At 35.3% G+C, this 18,843-nt stretch overlaps 1 protein-coding gene across 1 annotated transcript in view; it reads left to right on the forward strand.

The window, feature by feature from the left end:
- The window catches only part of AGMO (alkylglycerol monooxygenase), a 184,873-nt gene that overhangs the window by 103,329 nt on the left and 62,701 nt on the right, over nucleotides 1-18,843 (forward strand). Inside the window, exons 11-12 of the mRNA XM_023920588.2 lie at nucleotides 2,174-2,256; nucleotides 3,375-3,480. Of these exons, the coding sequence (XP_023776356.2) occupies nucleotides 2,174-2,256; nucleotides 3,375-3,480 (189 nt within the window). The remainder of the gene's footprint in view (nucleotides 1-2,173; nucleotides 2,257-3,374; nucleotides 3,481-18,843) is intronic.

Genomic DNA, 18,843 nt, shown 5'->3' on the forward strand with positions numbered 1-18,843 from the left:
TCCCAGGCAGACTGGGAACACTGGAAGGGAAGAAAAGTTGGAAGTCACACAGCTCTTTAAAACTGGAAACTAGGGATAACCTTGCTCATTCATAGCATGTACTATTGAATCTTTCCTGAAGACAGATATTAGGACTTGCGTGAAAACCATTGAAGTTTCATTCATTTTCCACAAAGTGTGATTTTAACCAAATATTGTAATGTAGCACTTCCATGACTTGATGGAAATCTGCATTGGATATTTAGTTCTCTTTCCTGCCTAAGAAGATACTAAACCTTGCTTCTCAAAATAGTGCTCTACCACTGTGGGAGCATTTTTAAGGCAGTCTGCAGAACCTAGTGCATTGCAGTGGGAACAATGAAAAATCAGACCCACCTGGCAAGAAGAAGTAGATTTTTAAAAAGGTGTAATTTTTCAGCTTAAAAGTAAGGACAGTCTTTAAGGAGAAAAGTCTTGAATTTCAGTCTGTGTTCCCTGGAAAACTCTTTTATTAGACAAGTAACAATCATTGAAAAGCCTATCATAGCATTTCTAAGAAATTTATGGGTGAGTTCCCGTGTGCCTGTGCCAAATCAAATTTTTCTTTGCTCACTTCTTGAATTTTTGTACGATCCAGTTTGTACAGGAAGCTGAAGTGGAAGTTGAATTCAGTATGGCTAGATGAGCAGTTAAAGTACTCCTCATTTAATTAAATTAAAATAGAGCCTGTGCCTGATTTTTACAAAAAAACTCTGCCCAAACATTTTGTCACTTCAAATTTCTCCTATTGCTAACGATGAAAAGTTTATCATAAGATCATAAGGGGGAATGTGGAATGCAGTAGTAAGTTTGATTCTCAGCTGGTACAAATCTGTGCAACAGAGTGGCTTGACAGGTGTCACTTGTGAGAATTGTGTTCTGGCTTGTAAACTGGTGAGGCTGCTGTTTAGCCTTCTCATTGCTGGGATTGAGTTTTCTTTGTTCAATAACTGTTGAGGATATCTAAGTAGGTGTTTGTGATGCTTCAGTAAAACAACAGAAACCCGCCCAGACTGAGTGTGTGGTTTGATGTGTTTTGCAAACATGGGCACTCTTAAATTCACACAGCTGTAAAATTTGAGAATATCCTCCTGTGGCCTCCCATGCTCACAGATACTTACCTTAGATCTCTTTGAGGGGTTGGGGCCACAACCAAAGGAAGCTGGGCATTCACTGAATGGGATTTATTGAAATTAGGGCAGACATTTGTGGAATTTTATTTTTCCAATGCCTGAAAATGAAGCACGAGATGCTGTTCATAAACTATTTGGCTGCTGAAGCAAGAAAGGATTTCTATAACTCAGTCAGATCCAGTACTTTTGTGTTGTTTTGTTTTAATAAAAAAACCAAAAGCTTTTCAAAACTAATATTTGAAACAAAATCAGGGAGGGAAAAAGAAAACTGATTAAATATTTGATTTTCAAAGGCAGCTGTGTGGAATACAAAATAAATATTTAATAAATTTTAAAAATTCAGTCTTTACAATCAAAATAATTTCTGTTTTTCTGAATTTTGTTTATGTCATTTTGATGTAAATTGTAAGTACAGAAGTCCTCATGCTGCGATTCATCCAAGTACTCATGCACATGTTAATGTTTAAAAGTGTTTTAAGAGTGATGGAAGTTAATGATATGAGTTAAAAAGTTTTGCTACCTTGGTTACCAAGTGTTGAGTTGTCATGAAGGGAAAACATTAATTTTGTTTCTTCTTAAATATGATCATGTCATATGAGTTGATACTATCACAAGTACATTGGCTTTTGTATCCAGTGGGATTCAAAGATGGCTATCGTAAAGACCTGGTAACTTAATACGAAATTTAAAGAACAGGGCTCTTGGGATTTTTATCTAGAAATAAGTTTCTTCCCTCCTGAGTAGAGTCAAAAGGAAATCAAATAACTTTGGGAAAAAAACCACATAGGACAGAAAGGGATAACATTGAACATTATTTTTGAAATAGAGCATTTGGGAAACAACTATGAAAGCTGTTACTCCAGGTATAAATGCTATCCATAGCAGATATTTTTCTTTCTAAAATTTGAAGCAGAAAATTACTTTAAAAGGGGACAGACACTAGCTGAGGCTACTGTTCTGTAAAAACTCCATTTCTCTCCAGAAAATTACTCTAAATGAATTTTTTGTCTGCCTTTTAACAGATGCTGTCACAGGGAACAGTCCTCCTGAGAATTGGCTTTATCATTCTGTCCCTGGCATCTTTTGGACTGCTTATGGAGAACAAGTAAGATACAAAATATGTGGGGTTTTTTATTCTTTTATTATGGATTATTTATAGCTATGTGTAAATCTCAGAAATTATATTGATAAAGAAATATAATTGCTGGGACCCACACATGGCAGTCTGTTGACTAGAAAATAACACATGACTAGCCAGCACCTAAATCCAGGATTGTTCCCATAACAAGTAGTGAATACATCTGTATTGTCACTTGCAAAAAAGTTTTTGGATGGGTTCCTCATGTCTTCCTCTGTGCTTGCATTTATTGGGTCCACTCCTCTGGGTTTGGGATAATGGTGGGTGAGTGGGACCTGCCAGCTGTCCAAGTCTGTTCAAGGTCAGATTGTGCGAGATTATAACGTGCCATAGGTGCCACATGCAGTATGGTATATGAAGAGAACACAGTGAAGCTCAGAGTAGGCTCAAAATCATGTGAAAGATGGTGTATGGCTTCTAGTGAAATTGGATCTTGAATACACCAGGTCAGTGAGATACATTATGAAGTAGTCCATATGGGCACTGTGGCCCTGAAGAAGAGTAATTAACGCCCACAGTTTCTTAAAAGGAAGTTGTTTGCCCTGACAGAGAAGAAGTGTGGAATAGCAATTTCCTTTGAGGCTGAGGTGCCAGTACTGCTTTGCACCTGCTGTTCCTTGTGTTTTCAGAAGGCAATACCTTTCACTTTTAAGGAGTGAACAGTTTAATTCAGGATAGGTAAAAATCTGTCAACGTGCCAGACATTTTAATAATGTGGGGAATTAATAAAGAGGAATTAGTAAAAATTTACAGAAGCAGAACACTGAAAAGATTTTGAACTACTTATGTAGCAGTTTTCAGAATTTCATTGGGGTAATTTTTGAGATCAAAGGGCAGTAACAAAACATACAGCTCTATTTGCGTGAGTTCAAATGTATTTTAAAAGTATGGGTATTCTCACCACCAGCAAATTCATGGTTGTAAGTCCATATAAGGTATATACCATAAAAACTTCACTATAAATTTAAGAAAGATGACTTGATGTAAGTGCAGGACATCACAAACTATTTCTATTTTCTCTTTTTCACTGAACTTAGTGAAGAAGAAAAGATTGGATATAAATCAGAATTGATTCCCTTTTCTAGGTCCAAAGCAGGAATTTTGGAAATCATCCGCTGTTTAGTCTTCATAGGTGTTTACAAACTTGGCTACTTTAGGAGTCAGTTTTCCTTCTTGGGCTATGCATATGAGGTAAGACATTTATTTTAAAATGTCTATGTTCATTATTCTAATTTTTTTTATCTTTTTACAAAAAAGGAATACTAAACATTTACATCTTGCTTTCTTATTTTTCGTTATGCTCTTTGAATAGAGTTTTATTTTTTTCTTATCTCATTATTTTTCACTTTTTCTAATTCTTTTGTAAAAAAATTATTCAGGTTTGCTACTGAGATATCAGTTTTCCTTGAAAAGAAGTTTATGAAAGAGATCATTTACCATTTCTTGCAAAAATAATTTACTTCTGGCCACATGCTTTGAAGTGAATAATAGTAATGCATTGCTGAATTTGAATTGTTTAATTCTCCTTTTATGGGAGAAGTCTGAAAATTCGTGGTGGCTGGAAGACTTAAATATGAAATGTTTTGTTCTGTATTAATCCTGTGCCTCAGAAACAGACTTTTAGTCATTTGCAAGGAGTGGATACAGAACTAAATAGACCCATGATCTGATTACATGTGGTACTTTTGTGTTCTTAGCATTTGCTCTCATCCTGTTCAAGCCTTTTGCTTTTTATTATTTTCCTTTTCAGTACAGTTGGTATTTTATATCTCTTTTAATATTATCACAATAAAATAACAATAGTCACTGTTAGTATTCATATCTGAACAACATTACCAACAACACTACTACTGTTGGTTACCAGAAAGTAATGGTGGTTATTCATAACCAACAAGGTTATGAATGGGTGGCTGGATTAATAGAACCTCATCGGACAAGTACTCTTTGGCTTAAAATCAGAAAAAAATTAAATAAAACAGTAGGAACTGAGACTCAAGTTCAAAATGGTTCTTTTGACTTCAAACATATGCAAAATTTATAGTGACTTTCTCAGTTGGATGTTTCAGGTAGTGGTCTCACTTCTGCTTTTCTAAGGGAAAAATAACTAGAAAAATGAAAAAAAAAAAATCTGCTTCTGCTGTGGGTCTGAGAGGTTTTTCTTTCTTTTTTTTTTTTTTTTTCTGCCTGGGTTGGAAAACAATAGCTATTAGACAATATTTAAAGCTAGATGAATACCACTAATTGAATATTGTTTAATTTCCCCCTTACCCTCTTGTTACATTGTCAAAGCTTTGGTGTGTAAACCGAATGGTTCTTGAATTCCTTTGATAAGAGTCTGCAGGAATTCAGCAGGTATTTTGAGAATTTTACTTAAATACAATTTGAAAAATGTTTGTAAAATTTCCTGAGTAGCCTAATACAGTAGAAGGGCTTGAAGTAAGAAATTCTAAAATTTTGGAACTATTTATCTTTCCCTTGAGACATAGCTTTCAGACTTGAATTATTTGGGTATTCTAACTGAACTCTGGGAGAATTATGTTGTAATATACACCCTCAATACCTGCCCTGCTGAGTTCTTTATTCATATATGAAAGTGTCTCTTACTAAGAAATGAGTAGAAGAAAAAGATTAGATTCTTATTCCTATCGTTTATAGGGAATTTTATAGCTTCCTTTTCTTTCATGAAGAAGAAAATAAAATGAAGTGGTTCTTCCTCTGTTCTTTACAAGTTTCTGTCATTAAAAGAAATACTTCGTTGTCATCTTGAGTTCTTCTCTAGTCTACTTTCCTATACTTTCTTCCTTTTGCTTATTCTTTTATCCATCATATTACAATTTTTTCTTGTTTTTTTAAGTCCTTTGTTTGACACTGACTATGTAGTCCATTTTAATAAGAGACAAGACTACCTTGCTCACAATTTTTCTTTGAAAATACCAAAAAAATAGGTGTCTTTCAGATAATTTGCTCTTGGGCAGATCAGAATAAATCAGAACAAATAATGTTCCTGAGTGATGCTGATATTTCCATGCTTGACATTTTATCACAAATCAACAATTTAATTTTGTGATCATAGAATCATAGAATAGTTTGGGTATGTAGTATAAAGATCCTCTAGTCCAATCCTCTGCAATTAGCAGAGACATCTTCAACTACACCAGGTTGCTCTGAGCCTCTATCAAGCTTATCTTGAAAATTTCTGGGGATGAGGCAACTACCACCTCACTGGACAATTTGTTCTGGTGCTTCACCATCTTCACAATGAAAAATGTTTTCCTTTTCTTGTCTGAATATTTGTAATGAATTTCAAAGTGTTCCCCATTCTGAAATAAATGATCCATTTTTAAAATAAATGATCCACTTTTGCTCCCAATGCATTATATGCATGTTCTTATGGATCTAGTGGAATTTATGTTAAAAAAAAAAACTGAGAGATTGGTGTAGATTTGTCAATTCATGTTGAAAAGTCTGCAAACAATGTATTACCTCAATATTGATGTGATCATTTTGAAACAGTAGTACCAGAAAGCATAAGAATTACATAAACAGATAGTTTCCCCAGAAATTAGGTCTAAAATTTAACCTAAAAGCTGTTTCTCTTCATCATTCCAAGCTGTTTATCCTTCATGATATAATAACATAGGTAATCTGCCTATGTTGATTTTAAACTTCCTTTCTTCTGTTTTATTTTCACATTCTCTTGCAATTTTTAAGAGGTGTAAATTAAAACATTTATTTAATTATTTTGTTTTCCTCATCCAAAAATCCCCTCTTTAACGTACACCTAGATTTAGCTTTGATCTTTTTTAATTTAGTATTTCTAGTAATCATAACTTGTAATATACTCAAAAATTCTCTTTTGCATCTTCATCCTTATGTGTTACCTAATTAACAATTCTTTAGTAATCCATTATGAATTTAGTGTTCAAGAATGAAATCACAACGTCATGTAAAAGAGTTTGTGTTTATTTTTTCCTTAAATTATGCCTTCAAGGGCATAATTACTTAAGGATGAAGTGTTTCAAGAATTTAACAAACAGTTCCTTCTCAGAATGGTTGATGGTGCACATTGCAGCAGATATGTGAAAGACTGATTTTACCAACAGTATATTCAATTTTTAGTGAAAAAGTATGTTGCTATATTCAATATGTGTAGGGGATTTTCTGCTACTTTTTCTGCTACTATGTTTCATATGTTCCTATTTCTCAAGACTGATTTAGAACCAGGTAAGATTTCTAATGAACATATCCTTGCCGTACCATTTGAAGGGTATTCTGACTACCAAAAGTAGGTGCTTTAAACTGAAAATTACTGTGTTTAGCTCATAAGAAGACTTGACAATTATCAGAATTACTGCATTGAAAAAATATCTTCTGGAGGGAAACTAAATGGAATTGAAGAAATGTGAGAAAATTAGGGTGTCAGTGAGAGAAGTGAGAAGAACCAAGGAAACAAGGAGCAGGCCTTTCCCATTTTGCAATTAGATTAGCTCAGGTGGGCATGAAAAAAGCAGCTGAAGATGGCAATCTGAGCAGAACGAGCAGTCTTGCTCCTGCCTCCATCCTCTTATCCTCCTTCCTTGCTACCCTGCTACCTGACTTTGCTAGCTGGACTGACTTATCCAGACAAATATTTTTTTTCAGGTAAGTAATGTAATTTGCTGTGGAGCAAGAAAGTTTCTTAGTGTTAAGGCTCAGGGAAGGAGGAAGTAAAATGATTTGTAGGTGTGTAAGAAAGGAAAGACTTCAGCTTTTGGTAAAGCTGCAGTCTTAATAATGTTGTTTACTGTGTCTGCAGTGAAGTAAAAACCACTTTGGCTCTATCAATATTTTGAAGTTGTGTATTACCAGATTTGGTTTCTTATGAAAATTATGTTATTTTTTTATCATTTAAACATATTGTCCTCTCTGCCATTGTATTTTAATTCATTCCATGATACACTCATGGGGATCTCTCCCAGTGTCCTTTTCTTCTCCAAGAAAATAATTTGAAGCTATCATCACTGCAAAAGTGACCACAGGAGGTGGAACAGTGTACATTCCTCAGCATGCATTTTCTGTTCCTTTTCTTGTATGTGTTTCATGTGGATGATTAGGTGAATGTGGAGGGGGGAGAGGGAGTGAATTTTTTTGTTGTTTCTTAGTTGGAGATTTTATGTTTTATTTGTTTGTTTAAGAAAAAAAATGGTTCTATATAAGGAATTTTTTTTTATCTTAAGAAAATTATTTCTTGGGTAGAGGTCAGTGAAAACCTCAGTGACAAGGAGTATATTTGGCTGCTTTGAAGAGCTGGTGTGTTTCTTTTGAGAATCTGTGCTGCAACATCCTATACTAGTTAGCTTTCTTCAGGCTGATTACTTCATGCCTGCGTAATGTGATGATTGTGTGTACTGCTAAAGCCAAATCATTTTCTGTCAGACTGGGCCTGGAGCCTCCTAACCACCTGGAGGTAGCAGAAAACATTGCTTGTGTGTTCAGTTATGTGACGGTTCAGCAGGCACGATATGTAAAAATAAATCTGTGATGATGGTCCACCTCTTTAAAGTGTTTCCATCCAACTGCTCTAGTTTGGCATCAGCCAGCATATTCCATGAGCTGAATTTGGTCAAACACTGGCTGTTATTTGACAGTAGTACTAATGAGGAGCAAGTAGAAATGAGAGCCATTGACATGTTGTTGGAACTCTTGTTTTAAATATTTTCACCAACTCTCATAGTAGCTGCAACTAAGATTCTTAAACTCAGAGGCTAGGAGTGAGGAAAAGGGAAGAGGAAACAGATGTCTGTCTTGATGTGTTTATCTTTTACCTTTGTTGTAGTTAAGGCATTGGATCTGGGAGTAAATCTTTTCAATCCTGACTTCTGCATTGAAACTTAATGAGCTGCCTGGGTATGCCACGTTGGCTGGCATGTATTAATTTACAGGTAGGAAGGACAGAAATCTAGGGCAACTTTCATGGTGGAAAAGAGAGAAAAAGGGAGGTTTTATATGTGTGTGATGTTTTAAATTAATAACTTGTTTTCTTTTCTGTTTTATGTGGGCATGTGGTATGTTAGAAATACAACCAGCTTTGGAAGATATACAGAATCCTTTGCTGCAGGGCATAATTCAGCCCTTACCTAATGAAGGTAGAAATGAGCTTTATTGTGGTCAAATTGCTTATTTACTCCTCCAGAGTATCTAAACTTGGTAGATGCAGCTGTTCCAAAAACTTTTGGAGACAATATTCTGTACCAAATGTACTGTTTCTCTGATCCTTGATGCAATTCTGGTATTTCTTATGGCATAGGATCTAGTTGCTCTGGATAAAATATCTCTTTATTAAAGAACTTATTTACACTGTATCCTGTGTTCCACAGAAGTCCCTCTTAATGTGATATATTATCACACTGCTTATTTCTCCTTTCATCATACAAAGAGTTGCTGTTACTTCACTTGTTTCTTAGTATAATTTACCAGTGTTGGAATACTGACTTATGAGTACAGACATAAAACAAACATATACTCATAACAACTTATTTCCACATCAACGATAGTTTTCTGCTCTGTAGCATTTTTTCTTGGTCCCTCGTTAAGATCATCTGTGCCACATTTCAAAGAGCCGCGTAGCCCATATTTGGTTTCCATTAAGGTGAAAGCTCCATGCCCTGTGCTATGATTTATGACCTCAGCATTTATGCAGTCTCTGTGCCCTAACTAGATTGGCTGGTGTATTTCAAATGTACTTTAGAAATGAAGCTGAGGATGGAAGGAAACTCTGCTGCCTATGATAAAAAACCTTGTCAACACACATGGAATTAAACAAACACACGTTGTAATCATTTTTTCTATGTTAGCTTAATTCATAAAAGTTTGCTGTGCCATGCAGTGTGTCCCTGGGACTGACTGGACTGTAATATTCTTGACAACTGCCCTAAGGGGAATAATGTCCCTTGGAAAAAGTCACAGTAAAATCTGGCAGTAGATTAAGTTAGTTTCCACTTAGGTGTGACAGCAGAGTCATTACTGATTTTAGACTTAGCCAGTTTGAGAGTCGGCTTCACCACCATCAACTAAGGACTGTGATGTATAGTTCCAGATGCTCTGGCCAATTGACCGTAAAATTGCTCTGCATTTCTGGCAGAGCAGTTGAGCTGGAGCTTTTAAAATCTCCACTCCCTGAGCTCAACACCCTTCCCCCTCTGCTTAAAAGCTGCTCATTATTCTTCTTCTGCCCACTGATCTTAGCAAAAGAAAAACTTCTGGAATCAATTAGAAGTGTCTGCACTTGATGAGATTTGCACGTGAGTTCGGAATTGCGAGGCTTTGATAGCGTCAGCCAACAGCTGCAGTTTCAGGTGGTAAAATCGGGGAAGGAATTTTCCAGGGTTTATTTACAATCATAAAATAAAACAAAAATCAAGACAAGTTGGAAACCATCTAATGTGTTGTTAAAATGAAACCTGAATTGGGTTATATATATATTTTGTCTGAAAAAAAAAAAAGTAAACTGGCAGTTTATTATCAGGATCTTTTCAATTACCTTGCAATTACTAGGCTGTATGGAGCAGCTGTAATAAAATGCAATCTATGGTCTGCTTGTTGGTGTTTTACCTGTGAAAGAAGCATCTGCTATTACTTTTGTCACTTTAATTGTTTGACAAGACAAGGAGGTAGTCATACATAATAGAAATCAGAAGCATGCAGTCAAAGATAAAGCAAAGGTAGTACTCAGAACATAGAAAATACATGTTCACATATACTGACTGAAATTTTGTGTTTTCTTCTGTCAACACTTGCACTCATAGATATATAGTTTATTTTTTAACCCTTCTTATCTCAAAGCAGTTAGTGATTGGCATGTAGCTGTATGCAGTGTTTGCATTTTAAAGGTAACAACCATGCCAATGAGATTAATAATGTTCAGTTGTATATCTGAAGGTGTCTGCAAAAATGAAGCTCTACTATTTCACACATCTTGTAACTGATCTGATTTGTTTTGTAAGTCAAAGCACAATTTTTCTGTAAGCCAGTAATGCTACAAACCCTGTCAAACTGCATTCTTTTCTACATCATAATAACACATGGATAATGATAGAGATCTCCATACTAGCAAATCACTTAACTGATATTAGTCCCTAGTGACAACTGACATATTCCACATGGGTAGATGTCTGTCTATGTAACTGTAGTTGCAGTAGTAGGGAGGTTGGTTGGTTGGTTGGTTTTCTTGATTGGGTTTTTTTTTGTGGAGTTTTGTTTTTGAGTTTAGTTCTGGTTTGTTGGTTTTTTTGTGGGGTTTTTTGTTGTTTTGGTTTGTTTTTTGCTTAATGCACAGACTCATAAATTTGTTTCATATCCGCTTTTTCCACAGATGTGGAAGACTCCTATTTCCTACTTTTGACAGAGCTTATTGATCACTTTAAACTCATAAATTTTATGTTGAAAATTGATTTCAAGATGTCATGTAAAGTATATTGCAATGTGTAAGAGTCAAAGGCAGGGTAAGATGGGCCATTCGTGTGTCCTGAATGAAAGACATTGGCTTAGTGGCAGAGATTCCCCTTCCTCATAAGTTGTGTGGGGAGAAACAGAAGATGCAGTCTGAGAAATGTAGCAGGTATCTCCCAGCCATGAAGAACACCCTTGAGTGGAGACCCTTCCAGCATCACTCTGCATGGCCAGTGTGTGTGCATTCTCTGGGCTGTCTTAGGCCATCAAGCTCACCCTGATGTGGTCAGCACAGCCTGATATGTAAAATTAGTGGACTGCTTTCCAAAACTAGATAGCTTACCTCCAAAGCTATTGCAACAGGCAGGTGGGAATTATCCTAAGGAGAGAAGAGTGGTATCTGTGTTCCCAAGACCACAAATACAAATGACTTAGTTTGAATTTTCTCTTCAAACATGATAGGCAGAGTGATTGAATTAACTTCTAAGAGATAAAAGCTTTAATTAAACAAGCTGTTTCTGATGTGGAAAAGATCTGGGTTTGGCACATATAAGGTGACCACAAAGAACCAACCTAATATTTCAAATGTTTTGGGTATATCTATCTTATACAGTTCAAATAGACAAGCTCCAAATATTAAAAATACATGCAGTCCACTGTTACTCAATATTTCCATCTTGCAAGGGAAGACTCTTCCTCCCATAAATGTCCCTTCCCGCTTCTCTAACAATGAGCAGAACATGGCAGCTATGAAAACTTAACATTTCTGCAACAATGTTGTAGGACACGGAGATTTGGACTGTAATTTAGCCCACTGGAGATCTAAATCACTACATTTGTGTAGGAAAGCAGAAATTAATTCAAAATGTTCTGTAATATGTTTTATTACTTTTTAAAATCATAAATGCTATCTTTTGCTCAGTCTGTTTTTTTCAGAAGCTTTTTGTGCACTAAGAAAGAAAAGCACAGTAGAAGTTGAGTCTCTGTTTTCCTACTAGCAGCACCTGAAATAACTACAGAGACTGAAAACTAGTTCATGACATCTGGGCAATTGCATGCTAAATTCTAACCAGCCAGTGCCTTTGTCTAAAGTGGCCAATAGATCAGTAAGATAAAATCAAGCCATTATCTGTGCTGTGATTTATTTCCTTTATTACTACCTTGTTATATCATTCCCCTGTGCAAGTTCTGTTTTCTATGATCGGTAGAGTCAGAGAATAAGGGAATATAGAGAAAGTAACAATGCTATATTTGATTTTATATTTGGCTATTACACAGCACAAAGAGAATGTTCTAAAATTTCCTTCTCCTGCCAATGCCAAATAAAAATTGCCTGATGAAAGAAGATTAGCAAATGCTGTGTTTAACAACTGATCACCAAATGCAGAACACACAAAACACTTTGTATGTTTAAAAGTTGGAAATAGGTGTTATGGGAAAAAAGTAAATGTAAAGCACTAGTTATCACTTGAAACCAAGGCAAAAAAATACAGCAACCCCCTGTAGAGTCTGGGAGTGATCACATCTGTCCTGACAGAATTTGTTTGGTTTATCTTCATGTGGAAACCATGAAATGTTTAAGTAGGTTGTTTATTTTGCTGATTGGAAGCTAATACAGTTGAAGATGCCTGGTTTCAGTTTGAACATTCTAGATTTTGCTTTATGGAGAAAGAAATGCTATATTTTGTCCTCAGCCGTTACCTGAAATCATTGCACATCTGCATATGACTATAATTCCCTAGATCTATTAATTTCTCCCCTTTTTTCTTTATGTAGTTTGTCTACAAAGAGTGGTCAGATACTAGGAAACAGCTAAAAGTGGTAGCGAAGCAGGATGCTAAGAAGCAGAGTCTGGCCATTCACTGCATTGTTTCATACCTACGTCATAGCTCTTTCCACATCCTTTTGAGACCAACCAAGTGAGTTTATCACATTCTAGGGAAGATACCTGTCATTGCACATATGTAAAAGGGCCTATCCCACTTCTGCTTGCTATGTAAGCAGTGAATAAAGTTGCCATCATCATGGCTGAATTCCTAGTCAGTTTTTTTTCCAGGCTTAGAAGTGAAACCTATTAGTGAAACAGTTGCTTCATTTGGAAAAGTCAGGGGGGGTTTATGTATACATATTTTTTTAAAGTTCTATGTCATTTTCAGCTGAGAACATTCTATCACAGGATGAGAACTGTTCAGGAATATATTCCTAATGTCTTTTTGGGCTATCTCTGCTTCTAATGAAAGTGTTGCCCTAAAGTGAATCCATTCCATATGTATCTTTTCGTACTATGTGCATGGATGGTAATTAGCTCCCGGGGTTATCTGAGGCTTATTAAACTGCATCCTGAGACCATAAAACATGTAAAACGCAGGAATTCGTCTGTCAGACTTGTGAATTTGACCTAAAAATGTGTTACCAAGATACCAACAACTGAGAAGAGCTTCTTGCTAGGAGCAACTTGCTAGAATTTGCCTTGCCCTCTGCCTAGCAGTCTAAAATGTACAGTTTAATAAAAAAACCATGGCATATGCTTTGATACGTTTTAACAAGCACTGAAAAAAAGTTGCGACTTTTCTAAAGAAAAGCATACAGAGCTCCTTACTCCTTCTCTTCCCTTTTATTGTTTGGTTTTTTTTGTGTGTGTGTGATAAATCAAAAGATGGTAAAAGAAAATTGAAGGGATTAGGGAAACCTTTTTTATAGTTCTCTAATCAAATCAAAATAAAATAAAACTTATAAAATATTTTGAGGCCTGCAAAAATTGGAAATCACTTTTTTTACAAAATGTTAAGGCAAACACAAACAGGTTAGAGGTTGGAGGTGGGTAGTTAGAATGTTTCATCCTACATGGATTGATACACTTCTATTTCACTTTATTTTGGATTTTTTTCACCCCAGTAGTATAAAATAACAACAGTCAATTAGCAGAACAAATTATTGTCTGAAACAAAAACATCTCGTTCAAACTTCTTGGTTTAAAATAAAGTAAAAAATCCTCAAATTGCTGTGAGTCCATTCACCTTGAAATAACACATTTCAATGAAAAAAATTCTTTGTTATAGTTATCCCATCTCTACTTATAAGAGCAGAGAGAGATAAGTGAGTGTTTCGTCTAAATGGCTATCTGAGGATCTCGCTGTTGAAAGTAAGAAGCTTTTCATTAACAGAGGGAAACTGGATATTTGAAAAAGCAAACACTGTCTAGTTTTAACACAGTCCTGGGTATTGGTAGAGCATTAGCACCTTGGATTCAGGTCAGCTTTTTCACACTCTGATTTTTTTCGGTCATTTTACTTTACTCAAGGGTAGCTCACTTGAAGCAGATAAAGAATTCTAGAGTACTTTGATTAAGAATAGTGATAGAACCAATATTGTTATATAGCCTTAATTTTTATATAAATTGGTTCAATCACAATTTGATATTTTTCAGGTCTCTTATTGGACTATTTATACATTTCTAAATAATCAGTAGTTTATGCCAAGTTCTTATAAAAAGTCTCAATCCACTAAATGAATCAAATCTGCTCATTCCAGTGAGCTCCTGACTGGTGGAGAGTTAAGAAGGAGGAAACAAGTTTTTTAGGAGTCCAGGTTTAATTTTTGGCTTTGCAAACTCTCTCTGGCTTTCACAACTAATTAACATCAAATGAAAATCAAAAGCATCAGATTGCAAAAGTAACAAAATATTAGCTGTGGAAGCAGTGTGCAGGCAAACCAGTCAATTTTTCCTAGACAAGCCAAACAAAATCTGCCCAACTGATGACTCTGAATCCTCTACTGTTTTAATTTGATTTTTTTGGAGACCAAATTGCACGGTCTTCATGATTTTATTTTGCTTTGTGCAGTAATGCATCCTAATAAACTCTACACAGAAGCATATTTGGGCATATATGACAGTAATTTCAAAGAAACTATAATAGATTCGGCAGCAGAGATTCTGCTTTTCAGAACTGTACATCTGGATATATGTTTGCCTCTTGGCTTAGACAGTCTCTGGATTGTAAATCATCTTTGGAAAACTCTTGTTGTAAGGGAACTGTGTTGTTAGCTTAATTGCAAAGAAACAAACTAGGGTTGATACCCTTCAAAATTCTGCTGAATGTCTACCTATTTGAAGAAAAACTCAGAAATACAGGAATTGGGTCTTTTTTCCAAAGTGTGGTCCTTTGGGGGAAGGAAGTGAAAATTTATGCCCATCAGATATATTATCAATTGGATAGATTAAAAGTATAATGGAAAGGAAGTGGCATGAGGGATGGCAGGCACAGACCCTCCCCAGTCCATGCAGGGCACACGTGGTCTAAAGGGTACCTGTAATGGTTTGGGAGAGAGGGTAAAAATGGAAAGCAGGGAGGATCTGTTCATTCTCCCAAACTCTGTTATTACTTCATTCGTTAAGGATCTGAATTATTAGAAGTTGCTTATGTGAACTCACCCCTACAATACTGTAGAACTCATATTTTGCAAGGAGAGTGGAAAATGAGAGAAGAACCTTGGGTTTGTATGGCATTATCTGCAATTATTAATTATCCTATTTTACATCTTTCCAGCCCAGATGCCCTGATTTCTAAAGTCTTTAGGCAAGTCCTTGCAGGCAGATTACCTCTTTTTAGTTTGCTGACAAGATCATGGAATCATGGTCAGATAGGCAGGCACATGCTAACCTTATTTCCTCAGTGGTCATGAGTTGCTGAATCAGTGATTTAAGCCTAAATGTGGTGTTGGATTTTCTGTCCTGTATTACAGAGGAGACATTGCTATTGTTAATATTCATTAGCGTAAGTTTTCTTTGAAATTTTTATGAAGTTGTCAAAATTGAAAGTTCAGCTAATGTTGTATTAATGCCAGGCAAGAATGCTGTATGACTGTTCTCCAGCATCATTTCCCTATTACAGCTAATGCAGTCCATCTCACTGAAACCAAAAAGCTATTGCCAGTGCACCTCTTAAATTATTCTCAAGCTGCCAGCTGTGCCATTTGTCTTTGATCCTTTCTTTCATGGTAATTGTCATACTGAAAGGTAAAACTGAAATATATTCTGTACCAAGAGCCACCTTTTCATACTTCTGGAGGATATTTGTCTTCACCAGATTGCTGCAGATTTCACATACTATTAATAGTCTTCTCTATGTGCTATTGCTGCCATCAAGTGCAATTATATAATTATGCATGTGTAACTATTCATGTACAGTAATTTTTAACTAATGCCAGCTCTCTCGCACTCCAGCATTTTCTTACTGCTTAATTTAAAAATAACACTTAGCATTACATGAAACACATGAAACACCTCATTGTTTTATTTTAATGGGAGCTAAAAATTGAAAAATTCTGGTTGAATATGCACTTTGAAGTATGTTGCTGACCAGAAGAATAGATTGCCTTGTTAATAGGTGAAATTTGGTAATTTAGTGACTTGGCTTTCATGGTTTTATTTACTCTCTCTGATAAGATAATTAAAAAAACTCTGTGGATTCATCAGTGTAAACAAAGCTTTCCAGCAGGGAAAACAATTATGTGTTATTACATGCGAAGAGAAATACCTCCAAGATGTTCTTCTGACCAATGTGGTTTAAAAAAATGCTTTCTAAATATTATTTTTTTTTTTTACTTCTGTTTCATTATATTTAGTGAGGAAAATACTTTTCAATTGTTTATTTAGTGCTTTAGGAATCTCATTTGTGTGGTTTTGATCTTTGGTGTATTAAGGAGGTCCTGAAGCATCATGCTGTCCATTGACTCTACAGTAGTAAATCAGAATTTTAATTGACTAATGAGAGGTTGGTCTTCAAGTAGCAAAGCACTTCATCACTACTACTACTACTACTTCATCACATTCTCTGCTTGCACTGTGCTACTTATGAATAAATATTTCCTTTTTAAACTCTGAATTCAAGCTAGTCGGCATCCAGGCATTCTGACAGGTACACAAGTTACTGTCAAGTACCACAACAAAGCAATGGTCCTGTTTCCAGGTATGTACAATGTAAGATGAAACATGAGATGAAAGGCAGCAGATGAAAATAGACAAATTTTAGACCAATAGACAAACATTACGACTAATCAGAAAGCATTTGGCTGAAAATTGAGAGTGTTCATAATGAAAGAGATCAGAAGTAGCTCAGGGAAGAGAGAGATGTGCTGAAAAGATCCTTCAAATTTTGAAAATGATCTTACTTTGGAAAAGGCAGCTAATGGAAATATACACAGAGAGTAATCACTTATCCAAAGGGACAGTCTATGACCCATTTATTTCAGTAGCACTGTGGGTGGACATCAGACAGTAGCATCAGCTGGCAGAGAGGATTGCTACATTGGAGATATGAGAAGACAAGGGCCTGGATGAGAATTCCAGATCTGTGAATGGATAAGACTTATTATCTCTGGTATGTTAGAAGAGAATCTGTGGATGTGGATATGGGGAGTCTCAAGACAGGTGGGATTTGAAGATGACATATAAACAGTGATGATATCTAGAATTATGTGAAAAGGAGAAAAGATTTATTTGAAAATAGATGAGATAAATAATTTAAAGTATATTTAACCTGAGCTAACAGTCATGCCCACAACAATATTGGGACAGATGGAATTTCTGTGGGGGGGTTGAGGGGGATGAGACTTGAAGAAAAGAGTGATCTGCACAGAGATGATATAAATTGTGGTGGGATTAATAATATCTAGAGATGCATAGAACAAGGAAGAAGCTTGCACAAGAGTGATGTATTTGAGCTATAAAAGATGTCATAAAAACTTGATATTACTAAGCCCTTCATAATGGCTTAAAATAAACTTTATTTATAAAAGATCTAAAAATAGATCTTTCTGAATAAAAGGAAATATTATAGAAATCTTTTTAATGAAATAAAACTGTTTAGATACACATCACAAAAATAGCACCTTTTATTCATGGTGGTGAAACTTCTGTTTGTGTTTTTGAATACATGAAAGTTAAATTTTCTGGAAACTGGGACCAAACATGTTCCCAGGTATGTGGCAGTAGAGTGCTTTAGCACCACAGGCTTTACTATTGTCAGAGAGGATTAATCTGTGACATAGTGACTGTTCAGCCACCAATGTCTTCTGCAGAAGCAGAAATGGATTGTAGTGCTGAGAAATCAGTAAACAGTGTTTGTGACATATCAATAGCCACAAGAATTAAAGATGAGGGTACTAAATAGGATTGAAATATTTTCCATTAACTGTCCTCCCTGGTGCATGCAAAAGCACATAGATTCCTCCCTTTAATCTGTGCAAAACTTTATTAGCTCCCTTCATATGGAAAAGGGCCCTCTGAAATAAACCTTAGTATTTAAAAATATTTCCAGAAGGAAGTAATTAATTCCATAGAAAATCTGAAGTAATATATGAACAACAATAAGGAAAGATTTCAGGAGAGAACTTAAAATAAATGAGGTGCTAGTGAGACATAAGGACACTGGAAAACTCTAAGATGGGAAGAAGTGAAGGAAAATAGACTTATGAAGTTGTGTAAAAGGATGTAATACAATGAAAGGAAGGAAAAGAGAAAGCAACATGGTTTATCAGATAAATAAAAATCGTTACGGAAAAAAGATGATTATTATTATAATAAATGGTATAGCTATGACTTGTTTCTAGGAATCAAAAGTTAATACCTATTCACTGAAATGTTCTCATATAGTTCTAATAGGTGAAAACAGGAGTAAAATGAAAGTTAAAATGAAATCAACACAAGTGCTTGAGAAGTCTTACAACAGCAAGTTTGATGACATTTTGAAAAAGTAAATAGCATCCTGAAGTGAGATAATATGAGTTGTTAGGTTTTTTGTAAAAGACAGAGAATGAAGATATATAGTCAAGTATTTATGGTGGAAATGGTACACACTCCCTTTGAAAATATTTTCACTTTTTAACAACTTTAACACTCTGCATGATTTGGGACTATTCTGGATGATCTACCACACCTGAGAGAATGGCTTTAAAGTTTCACTATGATTTTTTTCACTACGATTGCTACTTGTTTTTTCTGCTTTAGTTTTTTTATTTAATATATGCACATATTTTCAGGAGTAGAAGACATTACACATTGATGTACATTTAAATAGATTATAGAATCCAGAAGAAATTACCAGTTTCTTGAAAAGCAGTGCAGTG

This window comes from Cyanistes caeruleus, chromosome 1, assembly GCF_971803275.1.
Source record: "Cyanistes caeruleus chromosome 1, bCyaCae1.hap1.1, whole genome shotgun sequence".
In the NCBI taxonomy this organism is placed as follows: domain Eukaryota; kingdom Metazoa; phylum Chordata; class Aves; order Passeriformes; family Paridae; genus Cyanistes; species Cyanistes caeruleus.